We start from the raw sequence: 20,521 nt of genomic DNA on the forward strand, positions 1-20,521 counted from the left end.
GTAGTACAAGAAATGAAAGGAAAATGGTTGACCCTGCTGGGAAATGACACGGGCTTATGCACATCTCGGATCCATTGTGTGGTTTGCTTGTGGGGGGAAGTTGGCTGGCAGGTAAGGATCTGGAGGCCAGACAAGCTGCACCTTGCACACACTCCAGAGCCACACTACACCAGTATCCCAGTCCTCAAACATCTCCAAAAGGACAGTAAGGTAATTCCTGTGAGCGTTCACCGCTGTGCAACTCACATACGTCATTGTTAAGTCTGGGGCCCAAAATCAGTAATTTGTAAGTGTTGGCCTTTAATCAGGCTGTGCAAGTCTGCACCTTAATTTAAGCCTCAGTTATGAAGAGGAGATATGTTAATATACAGAATAGTCATTGCCAGAAAAATACCCTGGCCAGTTTCTAAAAAGGGGGTGAGGGGAAGACCTATATGCTGCAGAAATTCTTGGTTCATACTTTTCCCCTAATTACCAACTCAATGAGTGCCCCTTTGTTTTTCAGGTCACTCCCCAATTATATATTACATGTTTCCTTCATTCCACAACCTTAATTCTTTTCCAGTGTTGCAGAATTAACTGGACAGGGTTCTTAATCTTGTCTCTACAAAGAACTTGTTGTAATTGCAATGAATGCTTTCATTTTGCTGGTGTCTGAAATACGATTTGCAGGGGAAGGGGGAGTGCGGGTTGATGTTAGTCCCATCATTAATGACATTCTTGTGCGGATTGTAGTGGTGGGAGTAAAAACCTGAAAGCTTTTATATAATAATGAGCATGTGTCTGCACGTGAGCTGCTCCTTTAAGAAGCCTTGGGCTAGTGGAAGAAGGGGGATCCAGAGGAAAGGCAGCCCTACAGCTATAACAGAGGGCAGAGGTTAAAACTGTTGGCATTTTTATCGCAAGTATGGTCACTGCGTACCCTCTCCCTGAAGGCTTCACTGAATTAGAGGTGTTTGCCATCGGCACTGCCCTGCTGGTAGAAGGTAAGCTCAGTGCGAGACCTCAGCAGCAATAAGATTTTTGCCCCTATTATTCCTGGTGGGAGGGGAAAGGAAAATTGAAGCAAACAGCAGCATTTGTGGTACGCTGACCCAGACCTATCGTGGTTACTGTGGCTGCATCACTAGTACTTCTGGTGAGTAAATCAGGGTGAGCTGCAAGCTGTTTGCAGTGAAGATCTGTTCTGTATACGTAGCTGCCCTATGGCGGGGAAGTACTTAGCTTTCTTATGAAGAATTTGGGAATTTTGTTGTTGACTTTTAAAGGCAATTTTATCTTCCTTGGGGAGGGATGTTGAAATGACTGATGATCTCTCAATAAATTGGGCTGCTTGCTTTGTGGGCGCGATAGCCATCTTATAATCAAAGATGATAGGTCCAAAATAGCCTGTTAACTGTTAGCATACATCCAGATTGCATTGGTAGTGCTGCAGTTAACGGCTGCGGGGGAAAAGTAACAAACAGAAACATACTTGCATGAGATTCAAAAGCTCTCACAGGGTTAAGCAGCAAAATCTGAGGTAGGAGACCGTATTAATTTAATTTAGCCAATGTGGGCTTTTCTTAAGGCATGTGCCACTGTTGAGAGATTGTAACAAAACTGATTTTGTTCCTACCTGGCAGCTAGTGAAGGACAGGCTTGTAGCTAGGATTATTTCAGTGTCAGTCACTGGCATCTCTTCCGAGCTACATCCCAGTCAGGGCCTGGGACCCCATCCCTGCATAGCGCTGCTCACCTGGGGACGCAGGGATCGTGGGGCCCAACAGCAGAGGAGGAGAAGCGGTAAGCACCGTCAGAATGGGATAAATGCTCATCAGCTCCATGAACATGGAGCGTGGGAGAAAGGAGGATGCTCACCCTCTCCTTGCAGGCAAGCTCAGCTGGAAGGCAGCATCATATCTGCCTGCAAAGGAAAGCTGGAAGAGCTGTGTCAGAAACTCTTCCTTGGAAGAGAGAGAGAAGAAAAAGCTTCTACTACTGGCCCGGGGCGAGCTGCTGCCTAAACAGAGAGTTCAGGGCTAAACCTGGCCAACAGCCATTAAGCCATCTGCAGGGCCTGGCAGGTCCTGGCATGGTTTGCACTTGGTTACCAAGGGGTGAGAAGCGGCAGGAGGACAGGGACACCGTTGGGTGCTGGCAGAGGCCAACAGCCGGGGTCCTGCTGGGGCACGGCTGGTCGTGGTCCCACGGCCCCGCCAGCCCTCACCTGCCCGCCCACCCACCTGTGCCAGGGGCTGCAGCCTGCCAGCGACCTGCAGTTGTTGAAGTCCAAGCAAAGTACCTGGTGGTAACCTTCACTTAAAACTAGATGTGGTCTAACACATTCATGTTTTACTAAACACAAGTATTTTCTATAAGGTTTTAGGCAGAATGTGCCCAGCGGATTGGCAATAATACTTTGTCTTTGTCATCTGACTTAGAAGATCAAACTAAATAATTAAAGGGTAATTCAGTTTCTCAGAGACTCTGCAAGAAAGGCAATGAAGACCTCCTTTTTTTGCTGCAGCTTCTAAGTGCAGTTTGCAAAAAAGTGCTGGAGAAGAGGAAAACCTTGCATTCGCTTTATTAACTGGACATATTTGCTGTTCTAAAAATGAAAACTCAAAGCTATTTTTTTTAATTTAGTAAGTTCTCTATTTGTACACTCATGCTGGCCTTCAAGAAAGCACAGTGGGGTGAAGCCTGGAGGTTCCAAAAACAGGGGAAAGATAGAAAAAAGGTGGTATAGTAATAACTCTTCAGCTCTACTCTAAATACGGTCACAACATACCTCTCCTAAAGGCTTGACTGCATTTGGGAGAGTTGGCAGCAGTTTCACCCTGTGGATGGGAGGTAAGCTGGCAGGGAGGAAATAAGAACGGCAGATCTCAAATGGCTCCAAATATTTCTCCTGGAAATATTTTGTTCTATATTGTGTAATGAAAGACGCACATCAGCTGTTACTATGGTTATGCCATCAGCCATTAATGCAATTAAGGTAGGAGCAGGATTTCTGACTAGACAAAATCATCCATCTTATGTAACTGCAGAATTACGACAATGAGCATAAGTAACTACACTACTTTACAGAATTAGGGGATATGGATTTTTTTCTGCACTACATCATTTCTCTTTCCAAGAAGAACACAAAGAAAAAGATGTACTGCTTCTCATCTAACTGAGACTTAGAGACGGGATGCTAAGTCAGAGCCTCATCGGAGCTAAAATAATTCAGGTCATCTTGAAAAGGACATTAAAGGACAAAGCTTGAGTTTAAACCAGTGAAGAGTGGCTTTCGGGGTGGCACAGCTCTGTGCTGGGTGAATAGCTGGGGTTGCCTGGATGCTCTTCTCTGAGGACCAACATTAACTTATTTTTTTAAATCTATCAGTGACTGCTTTTTATAATTAGATTATTCCTTTCCATGTATAGTCTGTTGACGAAGGGCAGTAATAAGATTGAGCTGGTGTGATTCAAGCACTGTCTAGGTTAACCTTAGACAGAAGCCCAAAGGGAGGCAGGCTGACTGAAACACGGCTGAGGGATTTCTATGCTTAAACACTAAAGAATGTTACAACTGATATTAAACACAACCTGTTTCTCTACCAAAGACAGGCCTGGAGACCTGTGCACCAGTAGCATGTGCTGGCTGTCAGCCCCTCTGAAACTGCCTCCTCTGCATCTCCCTCGCTCTGGAGGGAGATGTCCCTGTATGGAGCTGTATGGAGCATCCACATGTCCCTGGATGGAGCCTAGCAATCAGGTTTCTCTATTAAAACAAAAGGCAGAATTACAAATAAGACTAAACCATTCTGCTCCACATGAGTGGCCATATTGCTGATGCAGTTTGAAGCATTGGCTTCAGCTGTCACCTATGACTTCTCTCCTGAAAGTCTTTGTATCTTGCGTGCAGGCTGTGACCACTACAGATATATTCCCTGTGCAGAAGTTTCCACAGTAATTAAACTTCTCTCATTAAAGTAAACAGCAGTATCATTGTAGATATTTTCCATTTCCAGTTAAATCACGCCAAACAATTCTGTATTTCAGCCCTGCTTGGTTTCTGTCTGAATGGCTTGACAATTATTTCTTTCCGAAAAATCAAAGAACTCCGAACACCCAGCAATCTGCTGGTTCTCAGCATTGCACTGGCCGACTGCGGGATCTGCATCAATGCATTCATTGCTGCCTTTTCCAGCTTCCTAAGGTATATCTTCTTTCTCCTAAAGGATGCTCAAAAGAATCACATTAAAATTAACAGCTTAAATTCTAAGAGGTCAAATTAATTAAATTACTCTCTTTCTAGCATACCAGTTAACCAACTTCTCATTCTCTCAATTTGAAACAGCAAATTGAAACTCTATATAGTTCTACCAGGCAAGTAAAAAAGCAGACTTTACTGCATGTAATCACTGACAGATTATGAGACTGCTTATAGAAGACATTTAACCAGACAGCTTTACCAGTGGTTATAGTAGAAGCTACTTGAATACCAAAATAGTAGTGCATTTTCATTTGACTAAACCTTTAGACTGACCCCAAATTTATCTGCAAGTCTTTCTGGTTTTTTATGAAGCTTTCCTTTAAAGCGCTTATTTGAGAAGTTTGTGGAAAATGAAAACGCAGATCTGTTAGAAGGGAGTTCACATCAGTTATGACACATTTGATTTTCCACATTTTCACACGTCAATCATTTAATCAGAGGACAGAAACAATATCAAACATTTCAGTGAATAATCACAACAAACAAATCACAAGCAAACCATACTCAAAAAAACCCCCCGCTACCCTATAAAATAGCTGATGAATAATTCTACCTAAGTGGCATATTTTTAAACCCTGGAAATACCTTTAATAGAGAACAGCCAGAATGTGACCATTTTATTCTCTCTTAATGGATATAAAAACATTTTTGCAAATTAACAAGTCAATAATAAGATCCAGTGAGGCCTTATTCAACACTATTTTACCTCCTGTATAGGTCACTCTTGTTTCAGACACTTATGTCTCATTGAAGTCAATAAAGATGCCTTCACTGAGCTGGAGCTGAGAAGCTAAGGTCAATACCTCAAAATGAGCTTGGTTTTAACAGTTGCAGGACCTTTGCTTTTAAATGGGAGCAGAAGTTTCCCAGCCTCCCAAGAAGTCAGCTTATCTCCTGTTGAACAGGACTTCCAGGGTAGTCTCCTAATGAATTATACTGGTGTTCTGTAAATACATGAGAAAGGAGATTGCTGAAGATTTCCACCTCACAGCCAGCTTTATGAGTCAGGTTAGATGAACACAGAAAGAAAAAAAGCCATAGCTCCTTGCCATGGGTGACCAGGATATTGAAGGCACACATCAGCAAATGTCTGCTACATGAGACCGTCTCATGGTTCTTTTCATTCTATGTCTGCAAAGACATTTGGAGGCCTCGGTCTTGCTATCAGGAGTATTTTTATTTGTTGTGAGCTTTTGTACTGTGTTGCATGGTGAACACTGACTTTCCAAAAGGTTATTACTCATTTGCTACTTTCACATGTTGACAAATTGGCTGCTCCCAGTGGGTGCAAATTTTGAAGCTACAGTTAATTGGATGAAATGTAGATTTCAAATTAAAAAAACAACTTTCCAATACATAAATGCCGGGTTATATTTTATTCTCCATATTAAAAGTAAAAATAGCTGATGTACTGTATCAGACACCACAGCAAGGTAAATGCTGGCAAATACCTAATGGCAACCACAGCAACAGCTTTCACGGTGTTTCTCGGACTTAGAAAGCACGTGCACAGGCTGTCATTTTACCCCCTCTGTTAATGCAATTTCCAAACATGTCTTCACCTTTTTCTATCATTTTCTTAACATATTCCTTGTTTGTTGACAGATACTGGCCCTACGGCTCTGACGGCTGTCAAATCCATGGATTCCAGGGCTTCTTGACAGCACTAGCCAGCATTAGCTCCAGCGCTGCGGTTGCCTGGGACCGGTATCATCACTACTGTACAAGTAAGGGCTACAATTTACCTAGCAACCTTACCCAGATCCTGCAATAAGGCAGCATGCTTAGATTTCAGAGAATCAAAGCAAGCACATATTTATCTGAGTATTTTATTTGTAAGTTTATTTATCTTACACACTAGAGACAGAGAAAATATAAACAATCTCTCCAAAAGACCTCTTCCCATACAGGAGGCACTAACCAACCACCTTCAGGAGATATTTCCCCTTCCAGATCACATCCAACTCCTGACCCTCTTGCCATGCTTTCACCTTCTCCATAAGTAATATTCAGTGTCCCGAACAAAATCCAACTTCTCATATTGAAGAAAAGTCTATGCACCTTGGGCTTCCATCCAACACCCTGCTGTGTACCAAATAGATCTTCATGCCCATGCAGAGTTTACTAATTACGGATAAATTTCGTGTAGCTAGAGAGCTGCCTCTGCAGGCACAGCAGCTGGAACAGAGCCCACAGCAAAGCACTTCTGCAGTGGTACGGTCGGGCAGACAGAGCTCAGCAGCCCCGTTGTGCAACACACAGGCACTTTGGAGTGCAAGAGCCATTTGTGGGGTTTGTGCTACGTTCCAGGCCCCCTTATGAAGACTAGATTTCAGTACATATTTTCCCAATCAAGGCACAAATTATCTGCAAGTTTCAATAAAAGTGGCAGGGCTATTTTTAAGTACTGATAAGAGGAGGAATATGTTATTTTCCTTCTCCTAGTGAAGGCCATTTTTTGGTTTTTCTTGCAATTTAGTTTTTAACTAGCTCTGACACCTTAGCTGGATTTAATGGAAATCTAACATTAGACAGGGAGATCAACCCAGAAAAATAAATTTGCCTTTTCTTGTGGGCTTATGAAAGCATATTTTTGATTTAGGTGAGAAATAGATATTGACAGGATTGCCAAATATATGGATTTATAGAGATAGATATGCTCTGTCTTTTGTCACAGAACTGCCTCCCAAACTTTGGCAGTACTGGATTTGTGCATTCGCGTAACATGAGTGGAAATTTGTGCTGAATTCAGGTGCTGAGTTGAATTTGGCGTCTGCGGAGACTGCTAGGACTTGTGCCCAGACTCCAGCTGTGCTCCAGCCACCACTGCGGATGGGGAGAACAGGGGAATAACTGTGCTCTCTTAGCACAGGAGTCGGGAAGCACAGCAAGGGGCATTATCATCTGCTGTAAAACGAACTAGCAGCCTTGTGAGCATTGGAACTGGCAAAACTTGCTTTCTTGTGAACATGGTGCACAGGGATGATTTTTGCTTTTGTCGAATAAGATAGGCTTGTGCTGACTGCTCTATGGGTGCTTTCACGGGGCCTCACCTCTCCCCAGGCACCAACTTTCACAGTAAATGGAGCAACTTAGTACCTGTCAGTCCCCACTTCCCTCTCCAGTTTGCTTCTGAGTAGCCAATGTTTTCAAAAGGTATTAGGAAAGGACTGAGTGACAAACACAGGGTGTACAGTCTCATGGCCCGCATTAGGAGAACGGAAAGAGGCATGATATGAAATACAAACTTATTCTGAAAGGACATCTTAGCACTCCGTAATGCTAGGAATGCCTTGATCGGCGCTATTTGGCCGTTTTGGCAGTTGTGTGGGAGCCCTGCCACCTGGGAGAAATGGGTGAGGTCCTCCCATGCAGATCTGCAGCTTTCGTGTTTCCTGCTAAAGCCAGGCCCTTCCAGAGGAGTGAGGAGTCCAGAGCACCCCACGTGACCGCACCATTCCCAAAAAAATTGTGTCCCTTTGGCAACATTGATGGATAGACAAATGCAGCCCTCCTTTTCTTGTGCTAGAGCACAGGTTGCTCAGTCCACTTCTCAAAATATTTTCTAAACGAAACTGTAAAAGTTGGCTGGGGAAGAAACTGCTGAGCTGCAGGGCTTCAGTCCCCTCCACTGTTAGCATCCACACAGCCTTTCAGGCGTGGCCTCCATATGATTAAAGCAGCAAGTGGTAGAACACACCCAGAGCACACAGCAAACGTTCAATCTGATGATCCCGTTGAGGGTGGAAAGGTTGCCAACTTTTTGTCCTGCAACTTTTGACAAAAATTCAGCTCAGGCAAGAAAATGGTTTTTTTTTTCATATTCAGACAAAGGCCACAAATAACGCAGGCTGTAAGCTAAATCCGTACCAGCACCCTTCGGACACTGAAATGTGTTTGGAGCTAGAAGAGTAGCATCTGTATTCTACAAGAGAGACAGCATGAAAATAAGCATGTCTTTGGAAAGACATTTTACTCTCTGCAACACTGACTGTAATATTTTCGTGTCATGCACTCCTCCAGTGAAGAGCATACTACATTAAGAGCACAGGCAGAGAGACCCTAAGGGCACAAGCTTCCTTACTTTGCTCAAATTGTTACTTACTGATGGCCAAACATTGCTGCTATTACTGAACATTTTGAACAACAAAACAAAAGCCCAGAAGGTTTTAAAAGCTCATGCTCTGTGGCTGTTCCAGTAAACCCAGCCACTTCCAATTTCATCCTTCACATGCTGATTGCGAGGAAGATTAAGACATATTTCATAGATCTGATATACAAGGCCTACAGGCGATACTGTGTTCTCAATCCATACATTAAACTCCTGTTGACACTGCTGCGAGTTGCATGCCTGTACAGAAAGTACAAAATACCTTTGCCTAAAAAATAAAGCTATCAACCTATCAACCTATCAACCAAAGCTAAAAGTTATCTTCATTTCCCAGAACTGATACTCCTTCCAGACTCATCCCCAATATTTTTGTTATGTCCTAACAGTTTCTGAGAAAACCTTTGTTGTGGCATTCCTCAGCTTGATGCTTGATTCTCCACTCTCCATAGCTCTGAGGAAGAAAGAGCTGATGAGAATGTGAGAGATTACTATGATGATGAGAAAAAATGGGACTTTTCAGCCATTCTGGATGCTAATAACACAAATATGTTCACCAACATCCTGAAAATTAACCAACTTTTTAAATTGGGAAGTCAATACAACCCTCAGTGACAAAGTGCTAGCCTTTAAAGTGTACTGATAACTAGACATGTCACTCATCAGAAAACAGGTTGATATTGATTGGCATATGGACGAAAATAGTATGACCACCACACATGACAGAGAAGCTCGAGTTTCAAGACATTTTACTCTTCCTCCTCTTGCTTTCTTCTTCTCAGGCAACTCAGGCAACTCTCTTTTCATCCCCTAATGTGGCTTTTGTACTTTTAGATGAGTAGCATCTCAGCATACTCATCTAAAGTAGCTGAGATGCTACTTTCACAGCAAGGAGGAGAGAACTACAGAAATCTGTACTCTAAAAGTATACAGTAAGAGGAGAAAAGGCAGGGGAGTCTGCAGGGTTTGAATGTCAGTCACTAGCAAGATGGGAAAACAGATTGTTGTATTTCAAAATTTTATCATTAGGGGGAAAGGAGAAAACAGATGCAGTTTTATGTTAGTGCTGAACAGTGGAGGAGGAAAGGGCAAACTCTGAGGAAGCTGTCTATCAATAGCCAAGCATTCAGGACAGAAGCTGACATTTTATATCAAGGTAGACATTGTTAGTTCTCCCTCCCTGGCCATTCAAATGAGGAAAACGTCCTGAACTGTGTTCTTCACGCAGCAAGGGAGGAAGGAAGCGGCAGCCTGGGAGGTCTCACTGGAGCTGGGGTGAGGCAGGCAGAGGGCAGCTGGTGGACAGCCCAGGGGCCAGCCATCTGAGAGCAGGCGGCCACCTACCACGGGGACATCTTTGCTGAAGGCATTTCCATCTAATGCACGGTTCATTTTGGTGAGAGGGTAGCATGCTGCTGTCAGCAGGCTCTGGAGAGAGGAAGGACCCTGGTCAGGTTTTTTCCTTTCATAACCATGGCATACAGTTACAGTTTTAAAAGGAAAGAAAAAAAAATCTAGAAGATTTTACACTTGCATTTAAGAATTAGGGGGAAATGGAAAATGTGAAGTGATTTATGTCAGTACTTTTCTCAATATTACGAGAGAAAAGACGAACAAAATCAGCAGGGATTTCGCCGCAGCATTCAATTTCAAGAAGTAGAATTGCAGTGAGTTTTATCTAGTCCTTAACCTTCAAGAAAATCTAGGTTGTTACATCAGTATTCAAAGATTAGCAAACTACCCCTTGCTCCAATTGCAGCTGTCAGCTCTGTCAAACTAGGAGCATGTCTTTACCTCCTGTCACACCTCCTGCAGCCACCCTGCCACGCTTCCTTCATCTAGTCTTGCACCTGCATCAGTTTTCCCTGACAAAATGCCAATGTTTATACAGATCTTGCGTTTTCACTGAAGCAGGAGGTAATCGCCAAGACAGCTTTATGATCATCGAGAACTACAGCAAAAAATTAATGGAGTAAAAAAATCCCTTTATTAGGTTATTTTAAAGAGCTTTTTCTAATGATATGCACAAAAGAAGCTATTACGCAGTGCAGCTTTCTTATTGCTACAAAAAATGAATACTTCTGAGCACCGGTGACTGGTGCTTTTCGCACTGCAGATGAAGTAGGTACCAACACCTATTTTACTTATGACTGATATATATTTTCCCTTATAAGACTTTCAGATATTTTTGTCTTTGACAAACTTTACCAATTTTAAGTGATGCATGCCATGAAGTCTGGTACAAGCCATGTTGTTCTAGAATATATCAGCTATTATAATTTAACCATTTGCAAGAATGAGGAAAAGGGACTTTTCTTCCCTCCGTCCTAGAAAATCCTGTTGACCTTTTGTTTGAGAAATTCCTTTTGAACACCAGCCTGAAAAATAGTTGAAAGGTAGCCACTGTGCCAGAGATGTACTTTTTGCTCTTTCTGTGAAAATCAGCTGAATGTTTGACCAGTTTATAAATCTTCAAAACATCTAAATTCATAAACGTCCCCACAGAGTAAAGATGAAGAAATAGTTTATGACTATGTCACTAAAAACTGGCCAGCACAATCAAAAGTTTTGTTCCATGCTCTTCCTAAAATTCAAGCTTTTGACATCACAATTTTAGTAATCTTTAAATGATGGGGGGGGTTTGTTTATAAGAGTGACCTCTTTCTGTTCCAAAGCAATTACAGAAGCCATTTAAAATCCCCTGTATTAATATTTCACTGTATGGAAAAGAGAAGCTTCTCTCTTGCTTTTCAAGGAGAGAAAGCCAGAGCACAAGAGTGATTAGATTTAATAGGACCAAATTGCCAGCACTGGGCCCTAATTAGGAATTATATCCTTAAGCATATGCTGAACTCCATAGATACACATTTAACTGAATTAGGACCTACATGGCTATTACATTCAATTTTATCAGGCCAAAAAAAGCATTTAAGGTAAAGCAATGGCCTGCTCTGCACAAAAACAACTGAACTGCTCTCAGCTTGCTCTCTTGCTGTCAGCCCTCCCAGAGGAGGACATTTTTGCCATGTGAACACAGCACAGTTCTTTCACTGTTCTTGTACTGAAAGGATTTTTGCTGGGTAAAACTAAAAATAACATCAAGTTTGTTTAATTTTACATTCATACATTTTTAGCTACTTCTGCTGTGTCACTAGATGTTTTCTGGAGGGTCAACAGGCAGCTGATTTCACTAGGACTATTTCACCATTATTCTCATTTCGCAAAAGGCCAAATCCAGAAGGAAAAAATTAATTTTGTAAGTTCTGATTCTCTCCTTTTCTAGTGTCCAAAATGGGACTCCTTAAATGTGAGGAGGGAGAACATATGAACTCAGCCCCAGAGATGAGCTTTCCCAACGCAGGCTGTTGAGACATGCCTGGTGCCAGACTCCATTATTGCGTGGTCCTTTTCTTCTGCATCTAATAAGAAACACCCATGGAAAAGTAACTAAAATAAATTTTTTCTTACAGTTTTTTATAGAAGAGGGGTAAACGTTAAAGCAAAAAATTAGGAAAATAAAGGGAAAAAAGAAAGCTAATGGCAATTGAGAAGCGTCATCTCGCTGTGCTTCCCATGGCCCTGCCAGGCACGTGGACCTTCCCAGCTGCAGCAGAGGGGGAACCGAGGCAGGGCACTGCCAGCCAAAAGCATGGGGAGTTTTCACCTAGACTGTCCTATAGGCTGCACTTTTCCTGTTAAAAAATTAAACATAGAAATCTTAATGAGAGTCAGTCTTGACAGAAAATATTTGAAAGCCATTTCAGCAGGAGGCCTCACAACTTTCTCATTGCCTGCACGCACCCCAGCTGGTAGCACATGGGGCTGGAGGAAAGACATGGCACCAAGAGGCTGGGCACCGTGAAAGACCCTGGAGGTGGTGGGAGCCAGTGGAGCAAGAGCTTCCCCTGCTTTTCTGTGCAAGGAGACAGCAAGGAAGGTGAGATTTCCACCAATGCCCCCCACTAAACTCATGCAGGCAGCTGGATCAGCTGCCCCCTGTCAGAGCAGGCACCCATGGGCTGCCTTCAGCATGCCACCAACACTGTCCCAGCAGTAGAGGGCAAATTTTGTCAATGCAAGGATCTTTTCTTTACATGCAAAGATCCATAAGGTGCCAGTGTGGGGCTAGGACCCAGTGACACTAGAGTGCCTTGGCCACGGCCCATTGCATTTTGAGACCTTCAAGATACTGCAGTAGTCCATGAAGTGAAAGGATGGGGTGAAAAGAGAGCAAAGTTTCTGCCACAAGTTACCACAAAAATAATTGGTATTAACTATTTTACAGAACTTGCTGAGAAACAACCCCCCCCCCCCCCGACATTTAGTTTGTTTTTTTCGGAATATCAGGAGGGCTTACCACTTACAAAATCATATTCCCAAAGCAATAGAGCTACTTTTGGCATGAGCTTAATTTAAAAGAACACAATTCAGATCCAAGTTTCAGCGCAGCTGCTTTTGATAATGCCTTTAAAAAGTTGCTAGAATATGTAAAACACAAACCAAACCTGACAGTTTGTGTAATAAGCTTTGTCCTGATTGAATTTCAAGTTACGGTTGTGTAAAGCCAAGCTACAAACACAAATGGAAATGGAAACCTTGGATGAGTAGCAACTCTAACATGCTTGTTTGAGCATATACCTAAACAGGACCCAGTTCTGAAAGATACAACTTAGGCTACATTGCTTCTTTGGGTGGGAGGTTAAGAATAATTACAAGTTACTAAAAAGTTTGACTCATATTTCTAGTCCCCTAAATCAGAAACTATTCCTTTATTTTCATCTATGTCATTCTCGAGTCATACTATGTTTGAGCCTTTGCAGCCAAAATATATCTTCTATGGAGGAATCATACAAAAGACAGATACTAGTCATTATTAATCATTCTTCATTAGTAATTAGTGAAAAATAATGTTTTAAATGACTAAAAAATCAATGGATTTTTTGGTAACTACCATATTAAAACATAGAGTATTTAATACAAAGGATTTTCTTTACTTTTTTTCTTGGTATTTAAATTGCAATGTGGACACCTGTCTTTTCCCATAACTAATTTTTGAACACCTGCACCAAACAATTTTTCCAAGTTGATTGTTAATGCAATTCAAACTCTAATTCTTTTCCCTGAAGAACCTCTGGAAGATAAGAAAAAGGACAGAGGTAGAATCAGCATTCCTGTAAAAGGGCAATTTCACTAACACACCTACTTTATTATCCTTCTTTAAAATAAATAGGGAGAGTACCACACAAAATAGCTACTGTAGAGTTTGCGGTCCTTCCTGGGGCTGCTGCCTTACGGTGACGTCCAGTCTGTGCGGCCCCCACACGCTCTCCCCTCACGAGTCAGCCACATCTGATCCCATGGCAGGGCTTCACCTCGTGCACCTCATGCATCTCACCTCCAATGCTTCACCTTCCTGAGAAAGGTCAGAATTGGCCTGAATCCTCCTGGCCTGCTGTCATGATGCTGCTGTTAAGGGCAGACGAAAAGATTGCTTCCCAGCCTCAGTGAAAATTACATCATTACTTCTCCCTAATGGGAGATTTGATTAGAGAGGAGTAGTGGGCAAAGTCACCGTGCTCCTTGCTGGTGCAGCTGGCGTCATGGGCTATTCAGCATGGGCATGATTACAGACGTTAGCTTCAATAACAAAATTATCCAGGCCTTTTTACACGCAAGCAGCGAGGCTAACACAATGTCCTGCAGCAGCAGGGAAGCCTGCCTGCCTTCTCCATGAAGAAATACTTCCTGTGTTTTCTGAAGTTTCCAATCTTTCATTTCATTCATTGACCTGTTCCTATCGTATTTTATAGAACTGGATGAGATAAGCACAAGTGACCATTTTTATTATAAAATTAGAAAAAAATTACTAATGCTGAGCTTCACATTTCCTGTTCCAGGCTAAGCAATGATCTTAAGGGCAAAATAATTTGACCAGCAGTGTTTTTAGGACAAGATCTGTTGTCAGGTTGTGTACACATATATATTCACATATGTATTGATGAGCAGCGTTTTTAGAACAGGGTCTATGTAATATCCACACGTGCCCTGCACTCCTGGCAGGGCAGGAAGGAAGTAGGCAGGGGCTGGGGACTGTGCGGAGAGTCACATTTCTGATCTGACTCACACCCTGCAGCGGGGCTCTAGTTCTTCCAACACTATTTATTGCATCGCCCTGTGCCTTCTACTCTCTGCCTCATCTGAGTCTTTAATGATGTTTCCAAAACACAAGAATATAATGTTTTTAACAGCAGCTGTATCTCCAGTGTGGTACGAAGCTGAGCAGCAATACAGCATTTGCCGAAGCAAAGCACACAAAAGGGAAGTACAATTTGCTGTTTCCTAAAGTCTAAAAGCTTCCCTCAAATCTTATGCAAGGAATCAAATCTTGATTCCTCCAGACTCAGGCCAGCTGCAGGCTACAAAACACAGACAACTGCTTGTTTCTGCCCGAGGCCCGGGGGCCGGGTTACTTGGCTCTGGCCCCCCAGAGCCAAACAGCTTTGCCCCGTGGTTTCGTTCCGGGCATGGAGACCCCCTTTTCTCTTCCCGCAGGGAGCAAGCTGCAGTGGAGCACGGCCATCTCCACGATGGTGTTCGCATGGCTGTTTGCCGCCTTTTGGTCTGTGATGCCCTTGCTGGGGTGGGGGGAATACGACTACGAACCCCTCCGAACCTGCTGCACCCTGGACTACAGCAAAGGGGACAGGTGAGGGCTGGGGCCAGCTCCCACGGGGGGCGGGTGGAGGCTGCCCACCCTGGGGTGGCCTCGGCAGCACACCAAAACCCACAGCAGCACACCAAAACCCACAGCTGTCCCCCATCGTTGTTGCTGGGGCGGATCTCCCTTCCCAGCAGCTGGGGCAAGGCAGGCGTGACCTGTGGCTGCCTTGGCTCACACGGCAGCGTGTAGGAACAGCTAAAGTCATCTTCCCCCGTGGGAGAGGCTGACGCTCAGGTTTCTGCTACTCCCGTACTCCTTGGTCATCTATATGCTGCATCTGTTCTGGGTTTAGGACTTGAAACTCTTTAAGACTGGTTTTGTTTTTATGCAGTCCAGCACTGATGTCTGAGTAGGGGTGCTTGGGTTTAGAAACCAAACACTTGTTGCGATTTTCTGCAATACAATCCATCCTGTGCACAACATCAGGGCACAACGTCACCAGCCTCCAGCAAATGCTGCCCCTAAAGCATGTTGACAAAACTCATTTTGGCAATTTTAAAAATATAAGTTAATGGATATTTACAGCAAGTTTACAAAGATGCCCTAGAGAGGAATTAACCACCTCTTTTTTTTCCCTCCCCACCCTTTCCAGAAACTATATCACATTCCTTTTTGCTCTGTCCATTTTCAATTTCATGATCCCGGGCTTCATCATGCTGACGGCCTATCAGTCCATACACCAGAAGTTCAAGAAAAGTGGGCACTATAAGGTAAGAAAGCTCCCTCAGCTCCTGCAACTGCCTTGCCAAAATAAGGCTGCCTCCAATAGCCAATTTCTTTCACAGAGGCTTTGGCTCAGCTCCTTCTGTGCTAACTCCCCAGTGTTACTTGAGTAGGAGGGTAGCACAACACAGGATGGGGCCACCCCGAAAGTTCGTGGAAACCACATCCTTAGAGATGTCAAGATTTGACCAGCCAGCCACATCTGCCCCGACCTAGTGCTGTAAAGAGTTCCCCATCAAAGCAGGGGTCGGACTAGTGACCCTGAGGATTCCCCTCCGCCAACACTGGTCCAACCCTAGTCACAAAACAAACACACAGCATGCAGAATATTTGCTAATAGCATATCAATATTTATCCAAAGAAACTTTGCTCAGGAAGGATCATTATTTCCTGCTTTGCTACAGGCTCTTAGCTTATCGCTGAGGAAGCCAGCCAGAACTGCAGCACTGCAAGGAAACTCGCAGGCACCCCGTGGGGGGAGAAGAGCTTTCCTAAACACGCCGTGTTTACACTTGGCTGAGGAAATTCAGAAATCTTTATGAGCTGGAAACAAAGGAATTGCTCTGGCATGGCAGGTTTATGGGAATGTAATGTGGTGATTATATGAGTTGTTTCCTTAGGTGCAGGCTATACAGTCTGGGGCACTACGCGTGGCTGGCGGGCACAGCCCGACCCCTGCACTCAGTAAAGACAGTCAGTTCTCAAGGGGGATGTTACGCTGGCAAAGAGACAGTCAGGCAGACTGGTTTGTAGCTGTCTGGAATATATACATGTGCCCTCTACATATTTCTTGAACAAATCTCAGTGTTCATTATTATAAGTCTATTACCTTTTTTTTCAGCGAGTTTATGCAATAGCACGTGATTTCTTTCTTACGATATTCTGTAGCTGTGCAGACTAGTTACGATGCAGAAAATTTAAGGATTAAATTATCACTTCCCTATTTATTAATATTTATAAGATACTTGGGAACAGCTAGCCGTGAACACCATGGATAAGGCCCTCGCATGAAGGACACAGGAATCCTACTACCACGACACAGATGCCACTGCATCCCCCTGTTGCACTGCCGTAGCGGTGGCTTCACACAGTTTATTCGTCTGCAAGACCCTCCGAGAAGTCAGCAAAATATCGTGCCCTTTTACCCGTTTTTAAATGTACACATTGCCCTCCCCCCTCAGCAGCAAGTACTGGTCCTGGTTTCTACGTCTAGCGCACACGCTGATTTAACTGATCTACCATAAGGTGCTTTGCCACCTCTGCCCAGGAGCAAGTGCCACTCCCCACCCAGCCCCTCGGAAGAGGGCTTTGGGGCTTGCTGCACAGGCAGCCCTCCACACAGAGGCAGCGGTGCTCGCACACCTCCGACATCCACAGCAAAGCAGCAGTGATACAGCATATCCTGCTGGCTGGTCCTCTCCTGCTGCTGAACACAAACCACAGCCTCACAGGGTCTGTCCCACCCGCTTGTTGCAGTGTGCGGTTGTGAAACACAAAGGAATTTATTGCTCTTGTTTTTCAGTTTAATACTGGTTTACCATTGAAGACGCTGGTCATTTGCTGGGGTCCCTATTGCCTTTTATGCTTCTACGCAGCAGTTGAAAATGTGATGTTCATATCACCAAAATACCGCATGGTACGTCTATGCCACCTGAGGGAATTCAAACAACACCGTTCTCCTTACTCTCCTCTCTCTGTTCCTATGGAACAACGCCAATTTACTCACAATTGGTTTTACTTGTTATAACATATATAACAAGTAGATCATTTCCTCCAAGCATTCTGTTAATCTACCACTTTTAAGGCAAAACACTTAAGCACGTTGATATAACAGGCATTATATTACTGCTTTGATCAAGCAACAATTTAGGAAGTCAGGGTTTTTTTCTTCAGCAGTCAGGTAGAGGTCTGTAGCCTGCACTGCTTCGTGGTTTGTAGGAGCTTTTTGTGTCCTCCCCAGAATCAAGTACCAGCTCAAAATGTTTGATTTTGAAGAGACTGTCTCACGCATTTTTCTAATACTTCTCTCTCCTCAGGGAACCTGCAATTGATCACTCTTAAGGTTATGCTGCCTCCTTTTTTCCCTTTTTTCTATGAGTCTTGGCTCTGAGACTGCCTCTGGGACTCAGTAATATCACATCACACCTTTCAACTTTCATTCAGTCCCCAAAAATCAGCCCACTTTCAGGTCACCAAATGCATTACTGTTCCTAGGTATTCAGTATCCCACATAAAATGTGTTAGCAGTATCAGCCCACTTATCCATCAAAAGGTGTCCGTGGCACATCCTTCACTCCTCCTAAGTGTTTGCATTCACTCTCAACTGAAATATCCCAGTTTCAGGCAATGCTGATCTAAATTCTTTCTCCTGGAGACTATAATTTCCTGAGCAAGGGCCTCCAAGGGACCAAAGTGCTTTTACCTCTCATCTCCCCAGGGGGTAACAAGCTACTGCCATTGGAGACAGGCATTTGTTTGGTAAAGGGAAACTGAGCCTAGGCTGAAATCAGCCCATTGGCTCCTCGGTGCATTTTCCTGTTAATAAATATTGTGTCTCATGACAGATTCCTGCCGTTATTGCCAAGACTGTGCCAACGGTGGATGCCTTTGTATATGCCCTGGGGAATGAAAACTACAGAGGAGGAATATGGCAGTTCCTCACAGGACAGAAGATTGAGAAAGCAGAGGTCGATAACAAAACTAAATAACCCATTACAGCATTAAGCTAAATTAATGCAGGTACATCACAAAGCAAAACAGTAGAGGAAACTGTGTGCATTCTCTGACATGTATGTGCAAAGGTGGTTCCATATTGGAAAGGCCGTGCATTGGCTACAAGCAATGAAGTACTGAAAGAAAGCCCTCCAGATAACCGTCCAAACCATCACGAGCTGCTTGTCAAACAAGCTGCCTTAAACCTACGTTGATTGTCATCAGTCTCATTATATATGTCACTGCAAATAAACTATGTGCTGGAAAGCATTTTTTTTCCCTCATACGCTAACATAAAAGCTCAGCAAATTAACTGAAGCAGGGTATTTGTTTATCCAGTGAGGCCTCCTCAAATCAGTCTGTGCAGTTTGTCCATATGGTAATGTCTGGATTACTAAAAGATTAAAGGAGTATCCAGTATTACACCACATGTCTGTATAAATAGCTTGTTCATCTGAACAACACATTTTCAATGCACCCAAAATGGGAGTTCCCAAATTTCCATGATGAATCTGCCATCCTAATTCCATATAAACATTTTAGTGGGCATTTTACCCCAATAAGGAATATTAGCTTGGCTCCTATTCAAATGAATTAGTGTGTGACATTCAGCTTTGAGACACTCTAAACTGCATCAGATTTTGCAGCTGCTGCTTACCAGGACAATCAACAAGCTCACAGTCCATCATAAAAACATTCATCTTTTTATCGAACACTGAGCAAAAACTAAAGGGAGGTATGGGTCAGATTCTGTTCTAAAAATGTCATAAGAATAAAAATTAACTTCACATCTGCCATTAAATTCCCCTATGTTCTACGTGAGTGAGAACAATCACTGAACTGGTTGTGACTAAAGAGTCTGAGCAGTTAAAAAGCCACTTATTTTATAATTAACAGAATTCATATATATATTTTAAACTATTAGAAATGTCCATTTTAAACATTTGTATTTGCTCATGTTGCTCATGTTGCCTACTGAATGAAAAACTGTCAGTTGATGTTGCCTGTTACTACAAGATATGTCACAGAATGACCCATTTGCAAAAAAATATGTGCGTGACACAGAATATGAGAGATTGTGCGTACAAAAAGCCAAACCTAATTGATTCTTACAGGGATCATATGGTTCATTTCCAAGCATTGACAGTGAAAGAGCTTTTGAAGCTAACCAAAGAAAAAGCTGATCTGTCCTATGATGCTTTCCAACATATTAGAAGGGAAAACGGTTGTGTATGGCTTACAAAAGAGTAGATGGTGCAATCCTGGAAGCTAAACAATCAGTGGGTAGAAGGGACGTTCCCCTCATGGCTAGAGGTAGGAAATAAATGTCATTTGATTGCAAGTTAACCAGCAAGATCCCATTCGGAGGTGTGCTTTGGGACTTGTGAGGCTCAATCTAGTCACAAACTACCTGACAGAGCAGTGAATAACGCCATGACAAAATTATTCAGAATAATCACATCTAAAGTTGACAGCTAAGACTTACATCTTAGGTACACATAATATTAAGTCAGCAGATGACAAAATGTTTGCACTGATAAGTGCAAAATAATGTGTATGGGCACAAGGTTACCTTTAAGTATGTATCTACAGTGACAGGCTCTGAATCTGTAATTCTCTCTTTCTCAGGAAAGAGACCTGGGCAGGTATTGAAATAATCAGTTCACCTGTCAGCAGGGTCATACTGACAAATCCCAGCAGAACGCTAAAAAACACTAAAAAAGGAATAGGAAACAAAAGAGGACACATGGTCACACCACTTGAAAGCCACTGTGCTCAGATTTACTGAATAGGGTGCATAGTTTGGGTCATTCCAACTCACAGAGGATATAGATAAGCTAGAAAAGGGCCACGGGGATGATCAAACACAAGGAGAAGCTTGAACACGGCAGGGATGAAAAGAAGGAGAGTGCTGGCTCAGAAGAGGTAGCTGGCGAGGAGACCAGAGACAGCCTTATTGAACCAGGGGTTCAGGGGAGGTAAAGATGGAATGATGGTTTGCTGCTTCCAA

The 20,521-nt window shown here is 43.2% G+C and overlaps 1 protein-coding gene across 1 annotated transcript; it reads left to right on the forward strand.

The window, feature by feature from the left end:
- Positions 1-907: 907 nt before the first annotated feature.
- On the forward strand, positions 908-18,506 carry RGR (retinal G protein coupled receptor). Its single transcript, XM_075504127.1, has 7 exons — positions 908-986; positions 4,033-4,189; positions 5,852-5,973; positions 14,907-15,060; positions 15,668-15,785; positions 17,321-17,434; positions 18,363-18,506. The coding sequence occupies exons 1-7, from the start codon at positions 908-910 to the stop codon at positions 18,504-18,506; spliced, it is 888 nt and encodes a 295-aa protein (XP_075360242.1).
- Positions 18,507-20,521: the final 2,015 nt, after the last annotated feature.

The sequence above is a fragment of the Mycteria americana genome, chromosome 6, assembly GCF_035582795.1.
Source record: "Mycteria americana isolate JAX WOST 10 ecotype Jacksonville Zoo and Gardens chromosome 6, USCA_MyAme_1.0, whole genome shotgun sequence".
Lineage (NCBI taxonomy): Eukaryota > Metazoa > Chordata > Aves > Ciconiiformes > Ciconiidae > Mycteria > Mycteria americana.